The following is a 21,156-nucleotide window of genomic DNA, read 5'->3' on the forward strand; positions in this document are numbered from 1 at the left end:
TTATATTCTCCATTTGGTTTTTATATCAAAACCTACAAGCAAGTTGGCACAGCTGACACCCAGATATAAAAGATGAGAAGACCACAGCTCATGTATAGGTCAATTTTTTAGAACACTCATAGATGCTAGGAAATTGAATTCATCTTGCACAAGAACAAGGATCAGAAACTATTTCCACAATCGTTTTGGTTATCTCTCAGATTCTTCGCTTCTCTTTGTTACTTGAACATTCACCATGTACTGGGATTACCGTAGATAATTTCAGTTCCAGGGATGTGATGATGTTCATAGTACTAGTTATTATCATTTGATATAATGTTCATCAATAAAACTTGATTATTCATGAATGGAACAGAAAAAAGTATAAAACGTGGAATCCAGATCATATGTCTGTTCGACCTTGGACCAGAAATTAAATACAGAAAGAAGCTAATATAACTCATGGCTCCTATTCATACATATTTTTTTCATCCATACTAAATCAGGTCTTGAAGAGCATTTGTCAACTCATCTATAATTATTGTCATAAGAGACTTGGATCTGCAACTCTAGTTCAATCAATAACATACTGATATCCAGCACACAACCAGACATGAAAAACCGGGAAAAGAAAACAATGCCGTGCTGTGACGTCCTAATCAGACCTAGAAACCAAAACAATATTTTTTCTCCTTTGCTACTCTTTTTATTCTTCCAATACCCTAATCTTATTATCCAAATCTTCAAATTCAAAACTTTTAATAATTATCCTATCAATTATTCAAATTAAAATATCAATTACTATCGTGATCAACATTATTCTAACCCTAACATATTTTACACACACACACACACACACACACATATATATATATATATATATATCACCATGAAGGTAATTCCAGTGATACAGTGATGCATGTTGACAAAGCAATACAACCTCCTGTAGATCATCAACAAGAAGATTTAACAGTATCAAACAGCAACACACTTTGATTTGCAAAAAGAAGCAACCTTACAAATTGTTAGAAAAGCTTATTTTTCTGAGAAAATCTGAAAGACTTCAGGATAGCTGACATAATATAATGCAATGAAAATAAAAATATTACTACATTTTTCAAGCATACAACTTTTGGAGGTCATCTTTAAACTTAGCCTTCAGTTGTTCCCTCTTTATCTTGAGTGCAGCAGTAACTAATCCAGACTCAGGTGTCCATGGATTTGGCAGCAGCTTAATTTTTTGAGGAATCTCAAATTTGTCCAGTTTTGCAGCTTTTCCTACCTGCAGAACATAGAATGCTCTCAAATCTTTGGGGTCGATTTAGTTTTCTTTCACTCAATGAGTTGCAAGAAAATTTTTGTCCCCATTCCTCCCCAATTCACGGCACATACATAGAACTGTCAGCCTTCTTTAAGAAAATGACATTAACATCACATTGAATGTTGCACTAGTTCAGATCACAAGACTGTATAACAGAAACCCATTCACAACTACACCAAAAAATCAAATGTCGTATGCACGTGTAACATGTTAGATATTCCCAAGAGACCTTTTAGTGGATAAAGAAACCAAACCTTGGAAAGGGATTGTTGAACCTCTTTGATAGTTTCGGCTTTGTCACACAGCTCTGAAATATTTTGGTACTTGATGCCAGCTTCTTGGGCCCACTTTTCCAGATCCTTGTGTGATGGAACAACAAGAGCAACGCAATAGCTGTGTAAAGGATCCGCATATAACATGATATTATCCACATAATTACTTGACATCAAAGCAGCCTCAACCTGTAATCAGATAATTAGTAAAAAAAAAAAAAGCACTGTAGCAAAATCTAGGCACATATTGTTGCTCAAAGACGTTCCACCCAATCGAATTCAATATACCTTTCCTAAGGAAATATATTCTCCATGTTGAAGTTTGACGATATCTTTCTTCCTATCAATAATCTCAAGGCATCCATCAGGGTGAAATCGTCCAATGTCACCAGTATAAAACCAGCGCATGCCCCTATCATCAACCTGCAGCATGTAAGAGACCACAATGGCCAGTAATCATAGGCTATGAGATCAGTTACAAATTACAAGTTGCAAAATGCTTTATCAGATGATAGTCCAAGTGTTAAGGCATGTAGCATACATGCACATAGATTTACCTTGTACACCTCGTTAGTTTTTTCTGGATTGTTAAAGTAACCAGAAGTTACACTGAACCCCCCTACAACAATTTCTCCTCTGGGCATTGGTTTGTCAGAAGTCAGATACCCACCTTCTTCCCAGGAAACAAGCTGAAATATTAAGAGAAAATTCTCAGTAGGCCAAATTCTTCAAATTTCACATGGGGACCTTACTACATTTTATCACCAATTAATTCCAAAAAAGAGGGAGTAAAACATGTCTCATGAAGTGAAATCAGTCAAATCTTATCTTTCTGTGGCTATGCCAAGCTCAGACAGGCTGGCCACAAAATAAAGAGTAACCCAGATAATTCTCTTTTCATAAATGTGCCAGTTTATTTGAAAAGCCAAAATGATTTTCCTAGGAAAGGTGGAAATCCGGCAAACCTTGATGTAGCAACAAGGAAGAGGCGGCCCCACCCGGCCCACACTAGTGTCATCTGCCTCAGTAAATGCAGCCCCAGCAAATGTTTCAGTTAAGCCATATCCTTGGCCAATGGGAGCCCTAATAAGAACATTATATACATAAAAATCAACTTAAAAGTATGAGTTTGACAAACAATATGGTACAATGGCCTCCAGGCTTTATGTCGTTTATGTAAGAGCTAACATATAAACATGTAAGAGGCTGCACTCTTAAATGACTATTTCCTCTAGATGTCACCTGCAACTATCTGATATTTGCATTCATACAAAGAAAAGGAGTAAGTTTTTCCCTTATGTTATCTTGGTATAACAAGATGAGAAGTTATTACCCTATGCAAATATTGATAAACCGCTGGGAATCCCTAGATAAAGGAGCTCCACCGCAGAGCATAAATCGGAGGTGACCCCCAAGTACAGCTCGTACTTTATTGAAGACAATGGCATCCCACAGCATTTTCTCAGGTCCCCAAGCACCAAACCAGCTTCCTTCTACAGCTGCCAGTCGCCGCTTATACCCAATGTTGAAAAGATTCTTTGCAAATCCCCCCTTTTCCTCGACCTGGATGACATCATTTTAATAAGTGAAGGGCAAAAGAAAATTAATCCACCTAATATACTCAAAATAAACAATTGCACCAATCATAAATGCCAAAAAACCATTCCATATAGAAGTATTCCATGGTGTCAACATGAGTTTACACCTTTTTCACAACTCCATCTCTAACACGGTCTAAAATAGCTGGAACTGCTGTCAGTAGAGTTGGTCTTAAGACAGAAACATCTCCCTTGGTTCCTTTCTTAATTTTACTAGAAGTGTCTGTTAGAGTCAACGGTGAACCATAGCCAATTGCACAACCTACAGTCAACATCACAGACTGGACAACCACAAAAAATTTAAAACACTATGAAGGTACACAAGAAGAAAACATCTAACGTACATAAGAAGATATGAAGGTACCTCAGCTGCCAGTTCAAAAACATGGGCTAGGGGCAAGTATGCAAGGTATGCATCATTCTGTCCCAGTCCTGGAACCACAGTCTTAACAGCTGCAGCAGTGGCTACAATGTTCCCATGAGTAATCATGACTCCCTAAATTGTTTCAAATTGTACCATGTTAGAGTAAATGATAACACATGCATCAGGAATTATAAAACAAACATTCAAATCGGAAGGTCTTTATCCAAGAATTGGAAATCAAGGGCATGCAGACACGTAACAAAATGTTTGTATTAAAGGGGAAAAAATTGTGATATATTAATTATACCAAGATACAGAAAATTCCAAATATCTACCCCAGAAATAAAACAAGAAGAATCTTCCAGTTTGTCAGCCTCTTTAGCAAGAAAACTGGTACTTGGTTTGCCCTGTTGCTAGAGTATGCCTCAAATAACAAATATAACAGAAAGAAACAAACCTTTGGTAGGCCTGTACTGCCACTTGTATACATTATAACTGCTGTTCCATTCTTGGAAGGCAAGTTTGGAATAACAGGACTTCTTTTCCCAAGTTTCTCAACTTCAGAAAATGATGAAATTGTCCATTTGCTACTACTTCCAGAGAAGTCAGAATCATTGGCAGCTCCATCGCCTTCAAAGTAAATGACGTTCTTGATAGTGTTTAGGCTCGAGCTTATAGCAGACAACTTCTTTAATTGCTTGGAGTCGCAGATCAGGGTTGTCACTTGCGTCTGTAAACATGTCAAGGCTCTGAGTAAGAATTATCTTTATATATATTGCCATGGATCAACATAGGTTGATCTGCAAGCAATAAATCATCCATATCATAGCCAATAATTTTTCACCTCATTCAGTGAGTGGATGAGAGCATCCTCGCCTAGAGAAGCATAAATAGTAACAACAGTAATACCTTGCCTAAAGCAGCCCTGAATCCAAAATAACTAATTCAGTATTCTGTTGCATCAACAACCTGTTCAAAAGAAATAAAAAAGTAGATGATATTATAGCTTCCCAGAAACACCTGAAAGGCAATGAACCACTCTGCCTGAGTTTCAGCAAAAATGGCAGCTCGGGTATCCACATTATGACCTAAATTAACAAGCCCAGATGCAAAGTGGCAAGCACGATCAAAAACCTCTCCATAAGTTTGCCACTCATAATCGCCCAAGTGTAGCTTCTCAAACTTTCTACCATCACTAGCTGTAACGAAATCTTTATCAATTAACTTTCTTGTTCCTAGAAATCGGTTTCGTGAATGCTTTTTACAAGACTGTTCAAAGAGTGCAGCCATGGTTGTTGCCCCTTTCCATGGAACTTCGACCAACTCAGATGCTCGATTATTGCGGATTGCATAACCTGCCTCACCCCCAACTTCTACTGGAACTCCTCTTTGTTTTACCTTCTTCTTACCAAGTAACATCTTAGACAGCAAAACTGGTACAAGTATAGCAACAACAGCAGCACCAACAATCCCATACATCCCAATACCTTTCACAGCAGATAAGCCAACAGTGTTGACTAAGTTTTCTAAAGTTGGTGGGTTATACGAACTTCCTTCAGAATTCTCCATTGTGAATGCACACAACACTCCTTTCTGGGATAAACCAAATAATGACCTGAATATGATGAAAAGAATTGGCAACATAATCCATCATTTGACTACAACCCAATACATTATCTAATGTTTCTAAATATGGATGAGAAAACTTCAACAGAATCAAATGTACAACATCACTAGAGTCCCATACACTGCAACAATATCCAAAAAGTACAACCAATAATGATAAGATACTATGAAAAAATTAGAAGCCTACTGCAGTCTTTCCCAGTGCCTAAAAATCTTACAAACATTGATCAGAAATGCATCAGGTTTTATGCTGAAGTTGAAATAATTCATTCTTAGCAACCATTTTGTTTTTTCCCAGCTTACAAAAGAGAGAGAGAGAGAGAAGAGTGAAGCGGAGATATAATTGCAACACAACCCCAACACTCATGCAGAAAAGCTGAAGAATTTATAAGCAAATTTAAATTATTTTGGGACCTAAATTTCTTATACGAGTAATGAATTTCACAGCAACAATGGTAAGCACATAAAACTCATGACAACAAAGTGATTGATTTTCAAATAATGACAGGACATAAAATAATTAATAAATAAATGAGGCAGTTCTAAAATAACGGTATCATCCTTATTTCGAAATATGCCGCATCATACTTCTGCTTTATTTTTCCTTAACCAAAAAAAAAGGACTATGCATATTAGTGTGATCCGAACCGTCGTCTCATGAACAGTCCAGAAGGAACATGATCAACCCAACATCAAGACGCAAAACACATTACACGTCATGATCAGATTTTTCACTCTAATACATGAAACATAAACCTCATTAAAATAAAGCTATCATTAGCTTCAAAAGTTCAAACTTCTGAAACAAAGATGATCAAGATTAGAGAAACAACAGACATATATATATACACAGACCCCTTAAAAATAAACCCAACTCTCTCAGAAAGAAACGACAACATCAATCACGATTAAAATGATCACCACAACAACATGGTTCTAATCGAAAAAGAACCATCAAAAAACTCAACTTTACCTTCAAAACAAAAGCAAACCTCAGGGATCCTTCAGTGTCTGTATTATTGATATTACAATAGGAATAGATCACATAAAGAAGTTCGACAAGCAATTAGAAAAGTGGAAAACAAAGAATCCAACGGCGTCACTGTGATTAAATACTTAAAAAATTGATATGAAAATGAGTTGGTGGATGAGAAATGACAAAATTTGCCCCTTAAATGAAGAAAAGATTTGTGGGCTTCCGGAAGCCGGCAGAAGACCGTGAGGGGTAGTTTAGGGAGGAAATAATTATTCATACCAAGCATTATTCTAACGACTTATGGCAAGTTTCGGACTATGTGTGGGTAAATGTGAGGCTCTGGGCAGTCGCACGATGATAAGGCATACGTAAAAAATACACGTGTCGTAATAAGTTACGTCCTCCGGACTGGCACGTGTGAGATTCGCGTAGTTCATACGAAAGGAGGAAAAAGCAGCTTTCTGGTTTGTTTTGGTTTCCAATGTGATTTGAGGCACACACCTCTACCGTTTGATTGGATTCGCCAATGAATGAAGATCCCAAACGATGCACAATTTCATGATAATCAACAACTTAATAGAGGCTTTACAAAGTGAGATGAGGACATTTGAAGTTAAATAAGACCAGCTGCTAACTGGAGAGTTAGAACAATGGGATAATAAATTCAGTGTAAACATATTGGATGATTCAATTCTTTGATTTATTCATCCTTTGGTTTGGATTACCTAGTCAATATAATAACAGAACTATTTTTAAATGAATATTCTTCTAGCAGATCAACAAAAAACGTATAATATGGTTCTATGAATAACGTTTTATGCCAATACATCTATGATTCTGCATGTCAAGCATCAATATCTTTTAAGATTTTCCCTTGGTGAGGTTAAACCTTATTTCAAAGAGATGGAAGGATTGGTGAAAGTCTTCTTTCACTGATATCACTTTGAATTGAGTTTGGCACATTCTTCAGCCCTTGTGAATGCATTTGTGAGCACATCGATTGACCAATCCTTCAAGTCATCCTGTAGATAACAGGTACATAAGCTGCAAATATCAGATTTCGAATCTTTCTCTGCAAATATTTATGGGACAAGTATCTTGTTTCTTCATGAGAGCAGAAAAAAAAGTAAGATAAAGTATAGCGATATAAAAGAAAGATACTCTTGCAGAACAATACAGTTTGTTAGTTGTTTCTTACATTCTGGAGAAAAAAGTTGTTAACAGAGCCTTAATTTATCAACTAGTCCAAATAATAAAATTATGCAGCAAGAAATTCCAGCATTGAAACTACCATACAGCATTCCCCAGAGAAGGGATGAGTAAAGCAAATAAGACATAGGATTTACCAAATTGATTATGTATCTAGGACATCAGATTGCAGTTAAAGTAAGTAATACAGTCTCAGAAATAAAAAAAACTGCAGGTAACTACGATATCAAGGTATGGCAATCATAACCAAACAGGAAATTTTGCTGTGTTATAGTACCAAATAGAAAATCTTATAGTGATCGATTCTGCAGTCACTTTATGGTGCTAGAAGAAATAAAATCATTTAAAGATCACATACTTAAAAAATAATATTTCAGCAACCAGTAAATATTCTTATTCCTGTAACTAGCATCTTAGTCTATCTATTGGATATTCCTCAGAAAATCCAGCACAGTTTTGTACAAGCATTTCAAGAGAGGTTAAGAGTGCCGTTGTTCTCTCAACAGCCTCATCAGAAACGATTAACTGATATTTTGCTGGCTGTGTAAAACAAAGAATTTCTGAGGACTGTCATTAGTGCATTTAGTTTTTAAACTACCATTAGCAAGATTAACACAAAACAGATTCATTGATTCACTTATGAAAGACAATTAAGCTCTACGAGGTTGAGTGACAAACCATGTGCACTGGTTCTCCAGTCCTTATTCGTGCATTTGGACGAGCAAGTTTAGATTCAAAAGGAGTCCTTGGCCTCACCTCCCGAAATTTCTCCCACTCTTCACGAGTCAGCATCCTAACCGTGCCTTGCCCAGGAGGAGCATTTTTTATTCTACGCTCAGTCATTTCTTGGGAAATTGAGTCATCATACTGCAGGTTCTCAACATATCACCTTGTCAAATCACCACCTAACAAACTAAAAACCCCTCAAAGTAAAAGTGAAGCATCACAAAGGTAAATTATTTTTTCTTTTTTCTGAAAACAAACCATAGAAGCTCAACAACAAAAAATCAAGTGTTTACTAGTTCACATTTAGTGAAAAAAAAAATAAAGCACCGAAAAACTTGGAGCAATTTCGTGAAGATATTATCAGGGCCCAACGCTTCTACACAAATTACTGATTTTCTTCACTCTCACTCAATTTGGGGCGTACATAACTTACAAATACACTTCCACAAGAAGGCAAAGCAGTTAATTTGACAGTCTAATATAATGATGAACCAACTCTCGTATATAAATCATTCAACTTCGTTATTTTCTTGTGCACTCACACGTGCAGGTCAGCACAAGCAAAACTAAAAATCACAACACTTGATTAAATAAAGATGGAAGCAGATTACCATCATGAGCAACTTGGTAAAGAGTGCAATTGCAGCAACAGTGAGATACATTGGCATAGTGGCCGTGTCCAGATATGATTTTGATTCAGGAACCTCAACAAACACCTGGTCTTTCTTCACATTCTTCTTTTTCCTTATCTTCTCCAACTCAGCAACCCTTCCCTTCAAGCTTTCTGATGGGCCATCTCGGGACAATGTATGTAACCTTCTGTGAACCAAAAACAACCTTTGTCTAATCCCATACATAGTGACTAAACTAGATTCCACACTATTTGGCTTCTACAAAGAAAACCCACCTGTACTCATAGCAAAAAAACATCTTCTTAGAATTTCAGCTGAATTAACAATATGTAGACTAAGATGTTACTTATCATAGTATTCGAAATTTCGATTTGAGAAAAATATTTGCCTGAAATCTTCAGAAATTTCAGCAACCGAATTACAGAAGCTAAAAATGAAATTCTATTTCCAAAATCAATCTTTTTTTTGGCTTCACAAAACAAGAGCTTGGCTTAATATTTTTAAGAGCAGTTTTCAAATAAAGTTTAAAAAAAGTAAACTCAGATTTATGGACCAAACCTAATTTGCTTTACAAAATGAGTGATTCACTGAAGCATTCTAACGAACATCACGCATGCATCATACACCACACGCAACGAGAAATACCTGAAATTTATAACGAAAAAAGGAGAATTGCTGACGAACGTGTCTAGCAGCTGGATCATGTCATTTAAAGACTGGTCTGGACAGATTATGCACCATAGGAGGCCAGGTTAAGAATTGCCCGATGGGCTTATAGCCCAAGTCAAAGCCCAAATGAATTAGAGCCGTGAATTGTAAACAAGGATTTGATGAAAAATAATATTTATTTCATTTCTTGAAAATAATTGGTAGTTGTGTTGTGTCTCATATTAAATTATGGCCCTTTTGTTACTATTTACCTGATTGCATTGCATCTAATTGAAAACATCTTAAATTATTTATTTGTTTATTTTAAACGAGGTCAAATTGCACTTGATGCTTAATTGCATTGTATTATCATTTCTTCCTATAATTGTCGGGGAAATAAAATAATTAATAATCCTAGTTCGATTTTTATAATAGTTAGTTGTATTGGACTCATAACATTAGCATATTTCCCTCACTAATTTTATGGGTTCTTCAACAGACCCATAAAAGCCTTAGTCCCCACATGCATAGTCCCATCCGAAGTCCCATATGGGTAGACCTATTGAATTGAATCTGGTTTGTTTCAACTTCGAATTTAGTCGTTTAGACTTCAGATTTTTTGTTTGTGTTTAATTTATTTAAAATTTTCGAACTTGTAACTTTGACACCCTGTAAAAAAAACTATACAATCTTTCCAAGTTTAAAAACCTGACAAATATACCCCTGCTCATAATAAATTGTTAACGATACACCAAACTTATTCTGTAATCAAACTATCTATTGCAATTATTAATGAAGAAAAATAAAACACAACAAACACATTATTTTTTAACAGGCGTTGCCTTAAAAAGAGACAAGAGAGTGAAAGTAGAACGAACAAAAGAATCCGAATGGTGAAAGTTGAAGCGTTCGTGAGCTGTGCAAAGTCGAAAAGTCCTAAATAGTCTAAAGTCAATTAGAAAGAGAGGTTTGGTTTTAAAAGATAAAAAGAAAAATCAAAGTCGGGATCCGTTGGTCATCAGAATTTGATAAAGTTGGAATAATACAATAGCATGCAATGATAGTTCTAATTCCGGGTGGGTCATTTCTCCAGTTTCCACCTCACTCTACTGAATGTCAAAAACGGCCATAAATCTTTTCGGTCGGGAAAGTGACATTACAGGATAGATATTTTTGTTATCAAACTTACCATATTCATTAAGGCAAACTTTTTATTTAATAATCGATTTAATAATTATTAAATTAAATAAATTAAAATTTTAATTTTAATAATTTGTTAAAAAAATTTAAATTTATATATTTTTATATATAAAATATTTTTTTTTTACCACTTAAATTACTTTCTATATAGTAACCTTACTGGAGAGAGTTCATTGTTTGATTTTAGCCATGTGGCATTAAATGGGACTGCTAAATGTGTTAATGTCAAATAAATATGTAAGAAATTATTGACTTATCGGGAATAATTTGGCATATAACTGTCCAAAAGGATATTAACATTATTTTCAGAAGGGTATAATCTGACAATTATATCCGTTTATTATTTGCATGCTGCTATTATTACACAAGAGATGTGAACATGCGATGGCCCAAAAAACAATTTTTCACCCAAAGTTTGTTGAAAGGAAATTGCATGCTATTAACTTTTCAAAAGTTAAATTTTCACTTATTATTTATTTTCGTAAATAAATTTTATTAACTGAAATGAGAGAAAGGTCATTTTATATATTTTTTTTATTTTTTTGTTTTATTTAATTATTTATGTTTGCTTTCTTTCTATAATTATACATCTTATTATTTATATTTTTACTTTTTTTTTATATATTTTATATTTTTCCTTTTTAAAAGTTTTGAGATTAACTAAAATTTTTTAAAATGGTTGTGGTATTAATGAAAAATTTTAAAGGGTTTTTAAAAACTCAAAACATATTATTTTTTGAAAATTTAAATTTTAATATGTCATTAATAGTTATAAAAAATTTAATAAAATATAATATTTTAAATTAGAATCAAATTTAATATTTTTTAAAATATAAATAATACAATTTTAAATTGATAAAAATATATTAATAATTTAATATTTATTTTAAATGTTGATGTCAATTTCATAATTACAATAAAAGTTAAAAAAGTAAAATAATTATTTATAAAAATAAAATAAAATTCACTAATAAAATATATAATAAGTAAAAATTTGACTATTTAAATCTTAAAACATGAGAATATAATCTCGTCAAACTTTGGTAGAGAAATGGTTTTTTGGCTAATGCGATGTATTTCACAGAATTACCACATTACTTGGTAGAGAGAGTTAGCAAGGTTCTAGGGGAAAAGGAATAATTTGAAACCTATAGGGACTGATAAGTTATATCATATAAATAGTGTAGGAAGCTCGAAGCTGATCAGATACAATCATACAGAATTTAAAAAAAAAAATGGAAACCCCAGAAAGCCCTACACTCCTAAAAAACACTAGTTTTGCCCTCTCTTTCTCTTCTTCTTTCGGCTTGAGATCAAATTCAGACAGAAGAACAAAGCCCATCAGTACACAATCAAAACCCATTTCACTTCACTTCTCTTCTCAACTATTCTTTCATTTCTCTCTTTCTTTCGATAATTAATTTCTTTACTACATACACAAAGAGGGAGACATAGACATATATTGTTTGTTTTGTGGCTTTTTTTTTCTTTTTGGTTGTATCAATCATATTTAATTAATTAAGAGATAGTGGGGTTTTGGGTTTGAGGCATTGAGTTTGTGATTGTGGGCTGTGTTCAAAAGTGAGTGAAGATGAGCGGAGGTGGGTCTAGGGTTTCAATCCCGAGCAACACGAAGAAGATGATCGCAAACATAAAAGAGATCACAGGTAATCACAGTGAAGAGGATATTCATGCAATGCTTAAAGAATGCTTTATGGATCCCAATGAAACTGCTCACAGGCTTCTCCTTCAGGGTATTTTTTCTTTTAATTTTCTCTATGCCGGTTGATCTCGATTTGTTTTGTTTGTTTTCATTGTTTCTGATCCACATTTTCAGCTTTGTGTCAACTCATCTGGGTTTTATTTATCTTTTTTCTTAATTTTTCTTTAGGTTTGCTTGGATAGGTTTTCCACTGTCGATTACTTACTGTTTTTAGGGTTAAACCTAGATTGCGACACCTTTATTTTCCTATTTAGAGAAATTTAGAGTGTTACTGAAAATAGTTCTTTTTTTTTTTTTTCAATTAAATTTACAAATTCAGTAGCTTACACGTGAGTGCGCTGTTTTAATGATGAATAGGGTTTTCCCTTTTAGCTCACGTTCAGTTTCTTGGAAGCGGATTGGTTTGAATGAGACTGCGCATATGTAGTGAAACGAAATACATTTCTGTGATGTAATATATTCATTTTTAATGGGATGTTGATATGGATCAATATATCTGGTGGAGCAACTTGCATTATTTAGTTATGGTCATGGCATTCATTTATGCTACACATACACGTGGTGATGATGGGGGATAGTTTTCGAGTTAAAGGTCCTTTTTTTATCTCAGCCACTTTATATGTTTAGGGGAAGTTTGGTATCGTGAAGGGAATCTATTACAGACTACTTATCAGTTCAGAGGTGCTGTTTAGGCATTTGTTTAGAATTCCATTGCAATTTGTTAGATTTTAGCATGGTTTCTGTGACATATAATGATGGTTTACAAATTTTTGGTTCTCAGACGTTGTTACAGGAGAATCAACTTGGTATCACATATGAAATTGTTATGGTATTACGACTTATTTAGGTAATGACAAATTGCTGATGATCCTGTAATGCAGCTTAAAGATTTCTTCCACTAATTATCAGTTATTGATAGGTGGCAAGCAATTTGTTGAGTATATTGAATTTTGTTTTTTTTTCCTGTTTGACAGTTGGATTTTGTTTATGTTTTATTTTGTTAATGGTCACGAATTTTGTTCAGAGCAAATTTGTAAGTGTTTAGTTTATTTGCAACCTTGAATCAATATAACAAAGTTTATATATGGTTTCACAGATACATTTCATGTGGTCAAAAGGAAACGTGACAAAAGGAAAGAGGTAAGCGAATTTTCTCAATGACAATGAATTTTTAGATTTGTATATTTCTGGCTAGACATGGCAAATGGGTGGGTTGCCCGTTGGGACCTGCCCAAAAAAAAGGAACGGGGTCTAGGTTTTTGGTCCTATACCATTGTAAAACCTATTTTCTGTGGGCGGGCCAGGTATAATCATTGGTACCCAAAATAAATTAAAAGAAAAAACTGGAAATTGGAAATTTGATGAAACTGAGATGGACAAAGGAGAATAAAATGAATTTGGAAGTGGAAATTGTGGGAAAAGATCGGTCCAGTTGGAGGAAGAAACGGGGATGAGAGGATTGTTGAAGGAATTAATTGAATTTTGTTGTGTTCTTTGAATGTCAGTGAGATTAGAGTTGGAGAAGCAGGCCATGTAAGCCTATCAGTAGCAGGTTTTGTGGACTTTCTGCCATTATTATCAGAAGGAAAAGCATCCATTAATGGAGGTAAACCAAAAGGACTAAAAATTCATTATTACCAGAAGAGCCTAATCTCACTAGCTCTGGAATATGAGTCTTCTTCCCACCTGAACTCTTTTGAATTACCCATTCATTCTGCCAAAAACAACATCAAATTCTGTTAAAACTCACATTATAACATAAACAACTAAAACTGAGTTGAAAAAAACAGAGGAGAAAGTATGAACCTTTGCGGTTTTGGGATGATTATGGACTCAGAATTTCCCATCCAATCTATATTCATTCATGACCTAGTTGTTTTTTTTTTTCTCCTTTTGGGGCTCTCACAGCATGGAGCTCTCACCATTTTGGAGCTTCTAATTCTAACTAGAGGGGAATGTGACCCTTTGTTGATTAATATTCACACTTTAGCTAAGAACCCAAGATCTCAAAGCGACACACAATGAATTTTAGGCAATGAAACTCAAATAAAAGTCACAAGTAGCCCATGGATGCAGGTGTACCCACAAGGCTGGGTGCCGATCTTTGTAATCCTTACTCACATAAGGTGACCTTTTATTCGACCTGACTTGTATCCGGCCTGCCCATTTGCCAGGTGCATTTCTGGCTTTAGATATTTAGGAGTGATATATCCAAATCAAATGATCAAATCATACCTATTTTTGTTTGGACGTCTTTGTCTCTGTTCGAATGTCTATGATACTAAGATCAGGTGAGTGCAGGTAGTAAAAATTGAACCATAGTGGGGAGATCAAGTGGTTTGATAACTTTTGGATATTTAAGGTTTAGATTATATGGGTGATATGATAATACCTGATATTTTTCTTCTTCAGATATATAATTCAGCTTTAGTATTATTATGAATTTGCTCATTTTTATTGTTGCAGAATGTGAACAGAGAGTCTGCAGAGTCTCGGTGGAGACCTGCCTTACAGGGCCAGGGAAGTAGGGTGGCCGGGCTAATTTCTCGTCCCATTACCCATCACGTGGTAAGCAAATTTCGGACAAAGTGTTTAAAATTATGATGTCGGATTCACACTCCGATTTTGCTGCATCTACATGTGTTTGCTTCCTAACTTCATATGCCTTGCTGTGACTTGCAGTACTAAAGGCCTGCAACTTATTTAGTAACTGTATAAACTGCACCATTTTGCTCAGTTTATTCAAACAAATTTTCTGTGCAATTAGGTGACATTGCTGATGTTTGTTTTAAACATATTATTTTCCTGTGCCCTTGGATGGTACCGAGTTGATTGTTTTTTCATCATCTTTTTCTTGGCTCTTAGCTATGATGTTTGATGATTTAATGAAAGGATCAGCTATAGAACAAAGGTTTAGGACATAGTTTATTGCATTGTTGGGATTAATTTGATTGCTAAGTTAATTTTTCTTGTGTACCTATTTCTAGACGCTGGTGGTGGCAAGAAATTTGGTTCTGGAAGGAAAAATGGAACCAGTCAACCTGCAGAAAAGGGTGTTGGCCCAACTCTTCCAACACCCCTGGAAGCAAAACATAAAGAAACAACTCCAGCAGCAAGGTGACTATTGTCTACAATTTGACTTTCTCATGCATCTACAAGCAAATTTTTTAAACTGATAGACAGTAGAGTTTACAGTTTAAGTATCTCTTTCAGCTCTGTATCTGCCATGGCCAAGGGTCCCTGTCTTGTAGCTTCTGAAGGCACAAGTGTTCTGCACTCCTCTGATTTACCAGCAGGAACTGGGATAAATCAACCTGAAGTGTTTTCATCAGCTGCTGGCATTAATAAGTTGGGGAGATCACCTTCCCCTGTTGATTCAAACAAGACTTCCACCATTGCATTTGGCTCTGGGTCAACACAGGGGCAGCCTGCTCCAATTTCCAGCCCATTGTCTTCATCAACCGTCTGTTTCTCATCTTCAGATCCTGTGTTGGTGCCATCTAATGATATACAGCTCCCTGGTGCAGTGGGTGCAATTAAGCGTGAAGTGGGGAGTCATCGAACTTCCAATGAACCAAATACTGCTGCAGAGAACAAGTTAAGTGCTGGTGAGGGTTTTAACAATTTTTATCACTGTGGAAAAAATTTTCTCATGTGATATGATCAACTCTGATGTTCTCCCCCTTTATTGACAGTGCCATCTGAGATTGGTAGCTCATTTATGCAAGGAAAGGTGCCAAGCAAATCCCATGGTATTATGAAGAATCAGCTTACTGAGTCTTCCCAGCCCATGTCTATTGCTATCCATAGTTCCTCTTCAGTTAGTCGACCTCCATCTAATTACAATAACAGGTCACAAGAGATAATAGGCCCTCAGAAAGGTATTGTTTTGGATTAGAAATGTGTGACTAAAATCTTCTTTAATAAAATTTAGGGCGAATGCATTGGTTTGACCATCAAATACTTTGCATAGTTCACACCTGTTATTTGTGGCATATGTTTGATATTGTACCATACAAGTGTGCTTTTGATAGGGATTGTAAATTTGTTAATTAATTGTGGTATGAATAATCAACATTAAGTTGGGACCTTTTGGTATGCTTGAGGAAAAGATTTTATCTTGGAGTATTGACCATTGAGTAAGCTTGGAAATCTCTTCTCTAGATTAGGGTATTGGAAATACATGTCTGCATGATATTATACTCTCATATTCTTACTAGAACTGATTAATGCTAGATTACCTTCTGTAGATTCATTTAGAAATTAATGATCTTTCTCTATAATAGGTGGTTCTAACAAGGAGTGGAAACCAAAGCCCACAAACCCCACTACTACTCAAGTACCTGGAGCGGCTGCCACATCTGAAGTCACTAGTGTTTTAGTTGAAGCTAGTGCCCAACCACAGTCCGTGTCAAGTGTTCTGGATTTAGAAGAAACAACATCAAAACTGCAGAAAAAGCTGGGGGAGTTACATCTTCCACAACGTCAGCATGTTATAATTCCAAACCATATACATGTTCCTGAATCTGAAAGAACCAAATTGAGCTTTGGAAGTTTTGACCCTAGTTTTGGGGTAACGACTAATTATGTCAGTGCTCAGGAGAGTGAGAACAGCTCCACACCTGTGTCTGAAGCTTCTCAGGTTGTTGAAGAAACTATGAAGGAACAGACTGCAAGGTTTGTAACATGGAGTTTTTTGTTTAGGTTTTGATGTAAAAAGCCTTCCACTCCCCTTCTCTCCTTTGTCTTAATGTAGGAAGAATAACTTATTGGTGCCTGCCCTCCTTTTAACTAAATCTTCTGCGTTGCCTGTGCTAATAATACCACTGAATCTGATCATTCATGAAACAGTGGTATTGTTCATTTGGTTATTAGGAACTTTATTTGTCTATTTGTTGATCATGCTGAAAGCTTCAATTTAACCTCATAATATTTGGTCAATGCCTTTTATTTCTGTAGATTACTGCACTCCTTAATCTTCTTGGGTTATAGAAGAATGGTTTTTGCTCAGGTTAGTGAGGCATGTTTGTGCTACCATTCTATTGATGGCTTCACATAGAGTTAAAAATTACATAAGGCTGTAATGAATTATTGTTATTTTTCATGTTCATTGGAATAAGCTGTGATTAATGAACATTTACAACGGTAAGACAGTCTGATTCTTGGTCTTTTCACTTATATCGCTGTTGTGGTTAATATGTCGAACCTAGCTTCTGGGATTTTGTTACTCTGCAGATGCAGGATGTTTGTCCAGATATTTTATAAGTTGAAATTGTTTGTTTTCAGCAATGAAAACACGTTGGCAACTGCTGAAATAGGAGATTATCCTGATCATTCACAATCACCTAATCATGTACCCGAAAATTTGTCGGCTGATAGTGATGTATCAAACAGTGCAGTCCCAGAGTATAATGAATCAAAGCAGGAGACAACTTTGCTTTCTGGAGGCCAACAATACTCAGTGGTTCATACTAATCCCAACTCCAGTTTTGGTTTTGCGCCTCCCGTGTTAGGGAGTCAGTTTGCACCATTTGAAAACTCTGAGTCTCAAGCTCGTGATGTTTCTCGGCTTCCAAGCTTTGTAGTGAGCATCCAAAATTTTTTGTTTAGTGATTTTTGTGTTGATTGTACATCTATGATATGCTAAATTTATATACCTGCTATGTATTACCTCTTAGATAATGATTTTACATGCTAAATGAAACATGAAATATCATGAACTCATAGCATCAATTGTATCTTAAGTATCTTGTGCATTGCTATTGGTAGTTATTTCACTCTTTTTTTGCATTAAAATCAACTACTGGTTCCTCTTTATCCATGTCCAGCAACCATTTGATCCAGCAAGTTATTATGCTCAGTTCTACCGATCAGGTGCTGATAGTGACGGTCGTGTTTCCCCATTTCCTCCGCCAGGTGTTGTCGGCAAATACAATGGGAACGTTTCGGTGTTGCCACCACAGACTACTCAGTCTCCACAAGAGGTTTGTCCAATCATGGAGCCTTTGATTATTTTCAATTTAGAGAAAATGTCAACTTAGTTTTTTCATTTATTTCCTTGATAAAAATGATTTACTGAAGATGTTATACTGTGGGGTTAAATCTTGAATATCCACTCATCAGTTATCTATGCATATCAAGTATTAGCTGATGATTGGGGTTGTTCAATATTTCTTGTGTTAGAATTTGCTGTATGGATGTGGCTGTTATGTTGTTCTAGCATGTACCTATACTTTGCAGTGAAGGCTATATTGGGTGTCTGATAACATTGAATTGAGATGCTGATCTTGCTTTATATTTGCAAGCTTAAGTTCTAACGCTTTTATGTTTCCTGCATATAGAGTGGGAATTCTTTAGTCCTGTCTGCACCAGGTCCAACTCCATTGGCAACTCAAGCTGCTGGACTCACGCAGAGTTCTATAGCTGTGACTCAGCAACCAGTTCCTGTTTTCCGTCCTCCAACTGGAGTGCATATATCTTATCCTCCAAACTACATTCCATATGGCCACTATTTCTCCCCATTCTATGTTCCACCTCCTACCATCCATCAGTTTTTAAACAATGGTGCATTTCCTCAGCAACCTCAAGCTGGCAGTGTCTATCCAGCTCCACAAGCAGCAGCTACAACAGGTGCCAAATTTTCACTTCTGCAGTACAAACCTGGAACAAATACTGGTAACTCGAACCATATTGGAATGCTAAGTGGCTATGGACCATATGGGTCTTCCCCAGCTGGCTATACTCCCAGTTCTGCTGCAACAGCTGGCAACTCTACTCCTAATGAGGAGCTTGGTGCATCCCAGTTCAAGGAAAACAATGTCTACATCACTGGACAACAGGTTTGCTTATTTTCTTATTAATTAATTTGACTTATCCAATTTGAATGCTCCTTTTGCCTTCCTCCTTTTACTGTTGAAGGGAAATCATTTTCGTTAGGGCTGGACCTGAGCTAAGCTAGCTCAGTCAATCCTATTCGGCTCGTTTTTAAAACCTAGCTGAAATCGAGATAGAGGGAGTTCGATTCGGTTTAGTCCAACTCGCGAGCTGAGGGATGGTTCAATTCAGTTCAAACTTGGCTCGATTCGAGTTATGTCAAACAATTATCAAAATAATATCGTTTTATCCATTATTGGGTAAAACAATGTCATTTTGTCAATGAACTGCGAACTCGAACCATGAACTTGAGTTGAACATGAACCGAACTGAGTTGAACCATTTTTCATTTGAGCTGAACTTGAGTCAGAGGCTGTTGGGGTTCAGTTTGGTTCGTATCCACCCCTTTTTGTACAGTGATGGATTTACTTCTTCTGCAGAGTGAAGGTTCTGCTGTGTGGATAGCTGCACCAGGCCGAGAGATATCCAGCTTGCCAGGGAGTTCATTTTACAACCTTCCTCAAGGTCAGCATGTAACTTTAGCTCCAACACAGGCTGGTCATGGCACCTTTGTGGGTATCTATCACCCTGCACAAACAGTAACAGCAGCAACAGTACATCCACTTTTACAACAATCTCAGACGATGGCTGGAGCTGTTGAAATGGGGGGACCAGCGGCCAGTGTTTATCAGCAGCCACAGCATGCACAGATCAACTGGCCCAGTAGCTACTGAAACAGGGGTAGTTTTTTTCTTTTTGTTAGCAGGTAAAACAAGAGATTAAAGTCCAATCTTGGAAATATTCTTAGGAACTCCAACGAGTTCAGATGGTGGAAAATGAAGAAGATACAACACTGGCTGGATTTGAGAGTGTAAAATTAAGAAAGGAGGCTGCAAAATATATATATTTGCCAGTAGCATCTTCTTGTTGGTTGGGTTGAGGACATAACAGCTGCGGTTCTCCTGTAACTGATGTCAACCATTTTAAGTTAGTCAAGGTTGGCATGTGCAGGTTTCTTGCTGCTGCTATATGATGTTACCAATTTTCCATTTCATAGTTTCAATCTTTTTTCTTCACCTTTTGCTGTAACTTTCTGAACTCAAAATTTACTGTTGTCCATTATTTTTCCCATTTTATAGGGCTCTGGAAGGTAAGATATATAGGTTAGTGGAGAAAATTTTCCGTTCCTCCTGTCTTGTGGTTCAGCTGTCTTACCTGTAAAGTGAATTTTGATAGCATGAAAATGATGTACTGGACTCTTGTAAGTTGTAATTGGTAAAGCGGAAGGCAACTTCTCTATTGTTTCAGTTACCTGATTAACAGTAAATTAATGCTTTTCATAGGTGGTATAGGATTGAGGGCTGGGTTTTCCTTTTTGGCCTCCTGGATTTATTTTAACTTGGGTTTCTCTTGTGACAAGAAAAAGATTAAACATCTCTTCTTCTATTTTCTTTATTTGCTATTTCGATGATTAATGTTAATAAATTATTATATAATGGATTTTCACTGAAGGTGCTCATGATCACATCCCTCGGGGCTGTTGCTGGCCGGTATTGATATTTGATAACAACCCAACATAAGCTAAATAACAATCACCAGATCAGCCACGGAGCCCTCTTTGTAAACCTCCCTAAATCTTATCACTTACCCTTTGACTAAGTCGGCCGACGGCATTTTTTTTTTGGTGCCTCTTGGATTCACCGATATTCCTTATTATATGTAACACTTGTTTCTTCCCAACCCAGCAAGCCGTCATAATTGCCATTCGAACATCAACATGCTCAATAAGCTGTTCAGACGCAATGTGCCCTCTAACTCAAAACCAGCTTTAGCTTCAGCTTCATCTCCACCGAAGAGTAGCTCCCTTGTCTTGAAAATAGTCCATGTAGGTGGCGTTGTTGAAAGTTATTACGTGGCAACACCTGCTTTTAGAATCATGGAGAAGTACCCTTCTTGCATTCTAGCTAGACCTGAAGTTTTCAGGAAGCCATGGGATTCAATCGTGAGGC

At 36.1% G+C, this 21,156-nt stretch overlaps 3 protein-coding genes across 5 annotated transcripts; 1 reads left to right on the forward strand and 2 right to left on the reverse strand.

Moving 5' to 3' along the window:
• Window positions 1–944: 944 nt before the first annotated feature.
• Window positions 945–6,343, reverse strand: LOC123216516 (long chain acyl-CoA synthetase 8). Of its 2 annotated transcripts, none has more exons than XM_044636946.1 (12): window positions 6,134–6,343; window positions 4,555–5,127; window positions 4,379–4,459; window positions 3,992–4,264; window positions 3,535–3,666; window positions 3,278–3,451; window positions 2,906–3,135; window positions 2,538–2,655; window positions 2,130–2,261; window positions 1,861–1,995; window positions 1,555–1,761; window positions 945–1,261 (listed from the first exon to the last, which is right to left on the reverse strand). In XM_044636946.1, the coding sequence occupies exons 2-12, from the start codon at window positions 5,101–5,103 to the stop codon at window positions 1,097–1,099; spliced, it is 2,196 nt and encodes a 731-aa protein (XP_044492881.1). In that variant the 5' UTR covers window positions 5,104–5,127; window positions 6,134–6,343; the 3' UTR covers window positions 945–1,096. The 2 variants fall into 2 exon arrangements, with proteins under 2 accessions (XP_044492881.1, XP_044492880.1); XM_044636945.1 differs by having other exon boundaries at window positions 4,555–5,149; window positions 6,134–6,326.
• Window positions 6,344–6,819: 476 nt separating this feature from the next.
• Window positions 6,820–9,443, reverse strand: LOC123216517. Of its 2 annotated transcripts, none has more exons than XM_044636948.1 (4): window positions 9,349–9,443; window positions 8,683–8,978; window positions 8,024–8,212; window positions 6,820–7,158 (listed from the first exon to the last, which is right to left on the reverse strand). In XM_044636948.1, the coding sequence occupies exons 2-4, from the start codon at window positions 8,926–8,928 to the stop codon at window positions 7,075–7,077; spliced, it is 519 nt and encodes a 172-aa protein (XP_044492883.1). In that variant the 5' UTR covers window positions 8,929–8,978; window positions 9,349–9,443; the 3' UTR covers window positions 6,820–7,074. The 2 variants fall into 2 exon arrangements, with proteins under 2 accessions (XP_044492883.1, XP_044492882.1); XM_044636947.1 differs by having other exon boundaries at window positions 9,262–9,381.
• Window positions 9,444–11,725: 2,282 nt separating this feature from the next.
• On the forward strand, window positions 11,726–20,454 carry LOC123217243 (GBF-interacting protein 1-like). The gene is given in 12 exon segments (XM_044638138.1): window positions 11,726–12,305; window positions 13,371–13,414; window positions 14,741–14,798; window positions 14,801–14,842; window positions 15,262–15,391; window positions 15,488–15,882; window positions 15,970–16,155; window positions 16,561–16,951; window positions 17,561–17,858; window positions 18,103–18,258; window positions 18,616–19,113; window positions 19,588–20,454. Coding segments are annotated over 12 exon segments (2,655 nt in total). The 5' UTR covers window positions 11,726–12,142; the 3' UTR covers window positions 19,882–20,454.
• Window positions 20,455–21,156: the final 702 nt, after the last annotated feature.

This window comes from Mangifera indica, chromosome 5 (genome assembly GCF_011075055.1).
Source record: "Mangifera indica cultivar Alphonso chromosome 5, CATAS_Mindica_2.1, whole genome shotgun sequence".
NCBI lineage: Eukaryota > Viridiplantae > Streptophyta > Magnoliopsida > Sapindales > Anacardiaceae > Mangifera > Mangifera indica.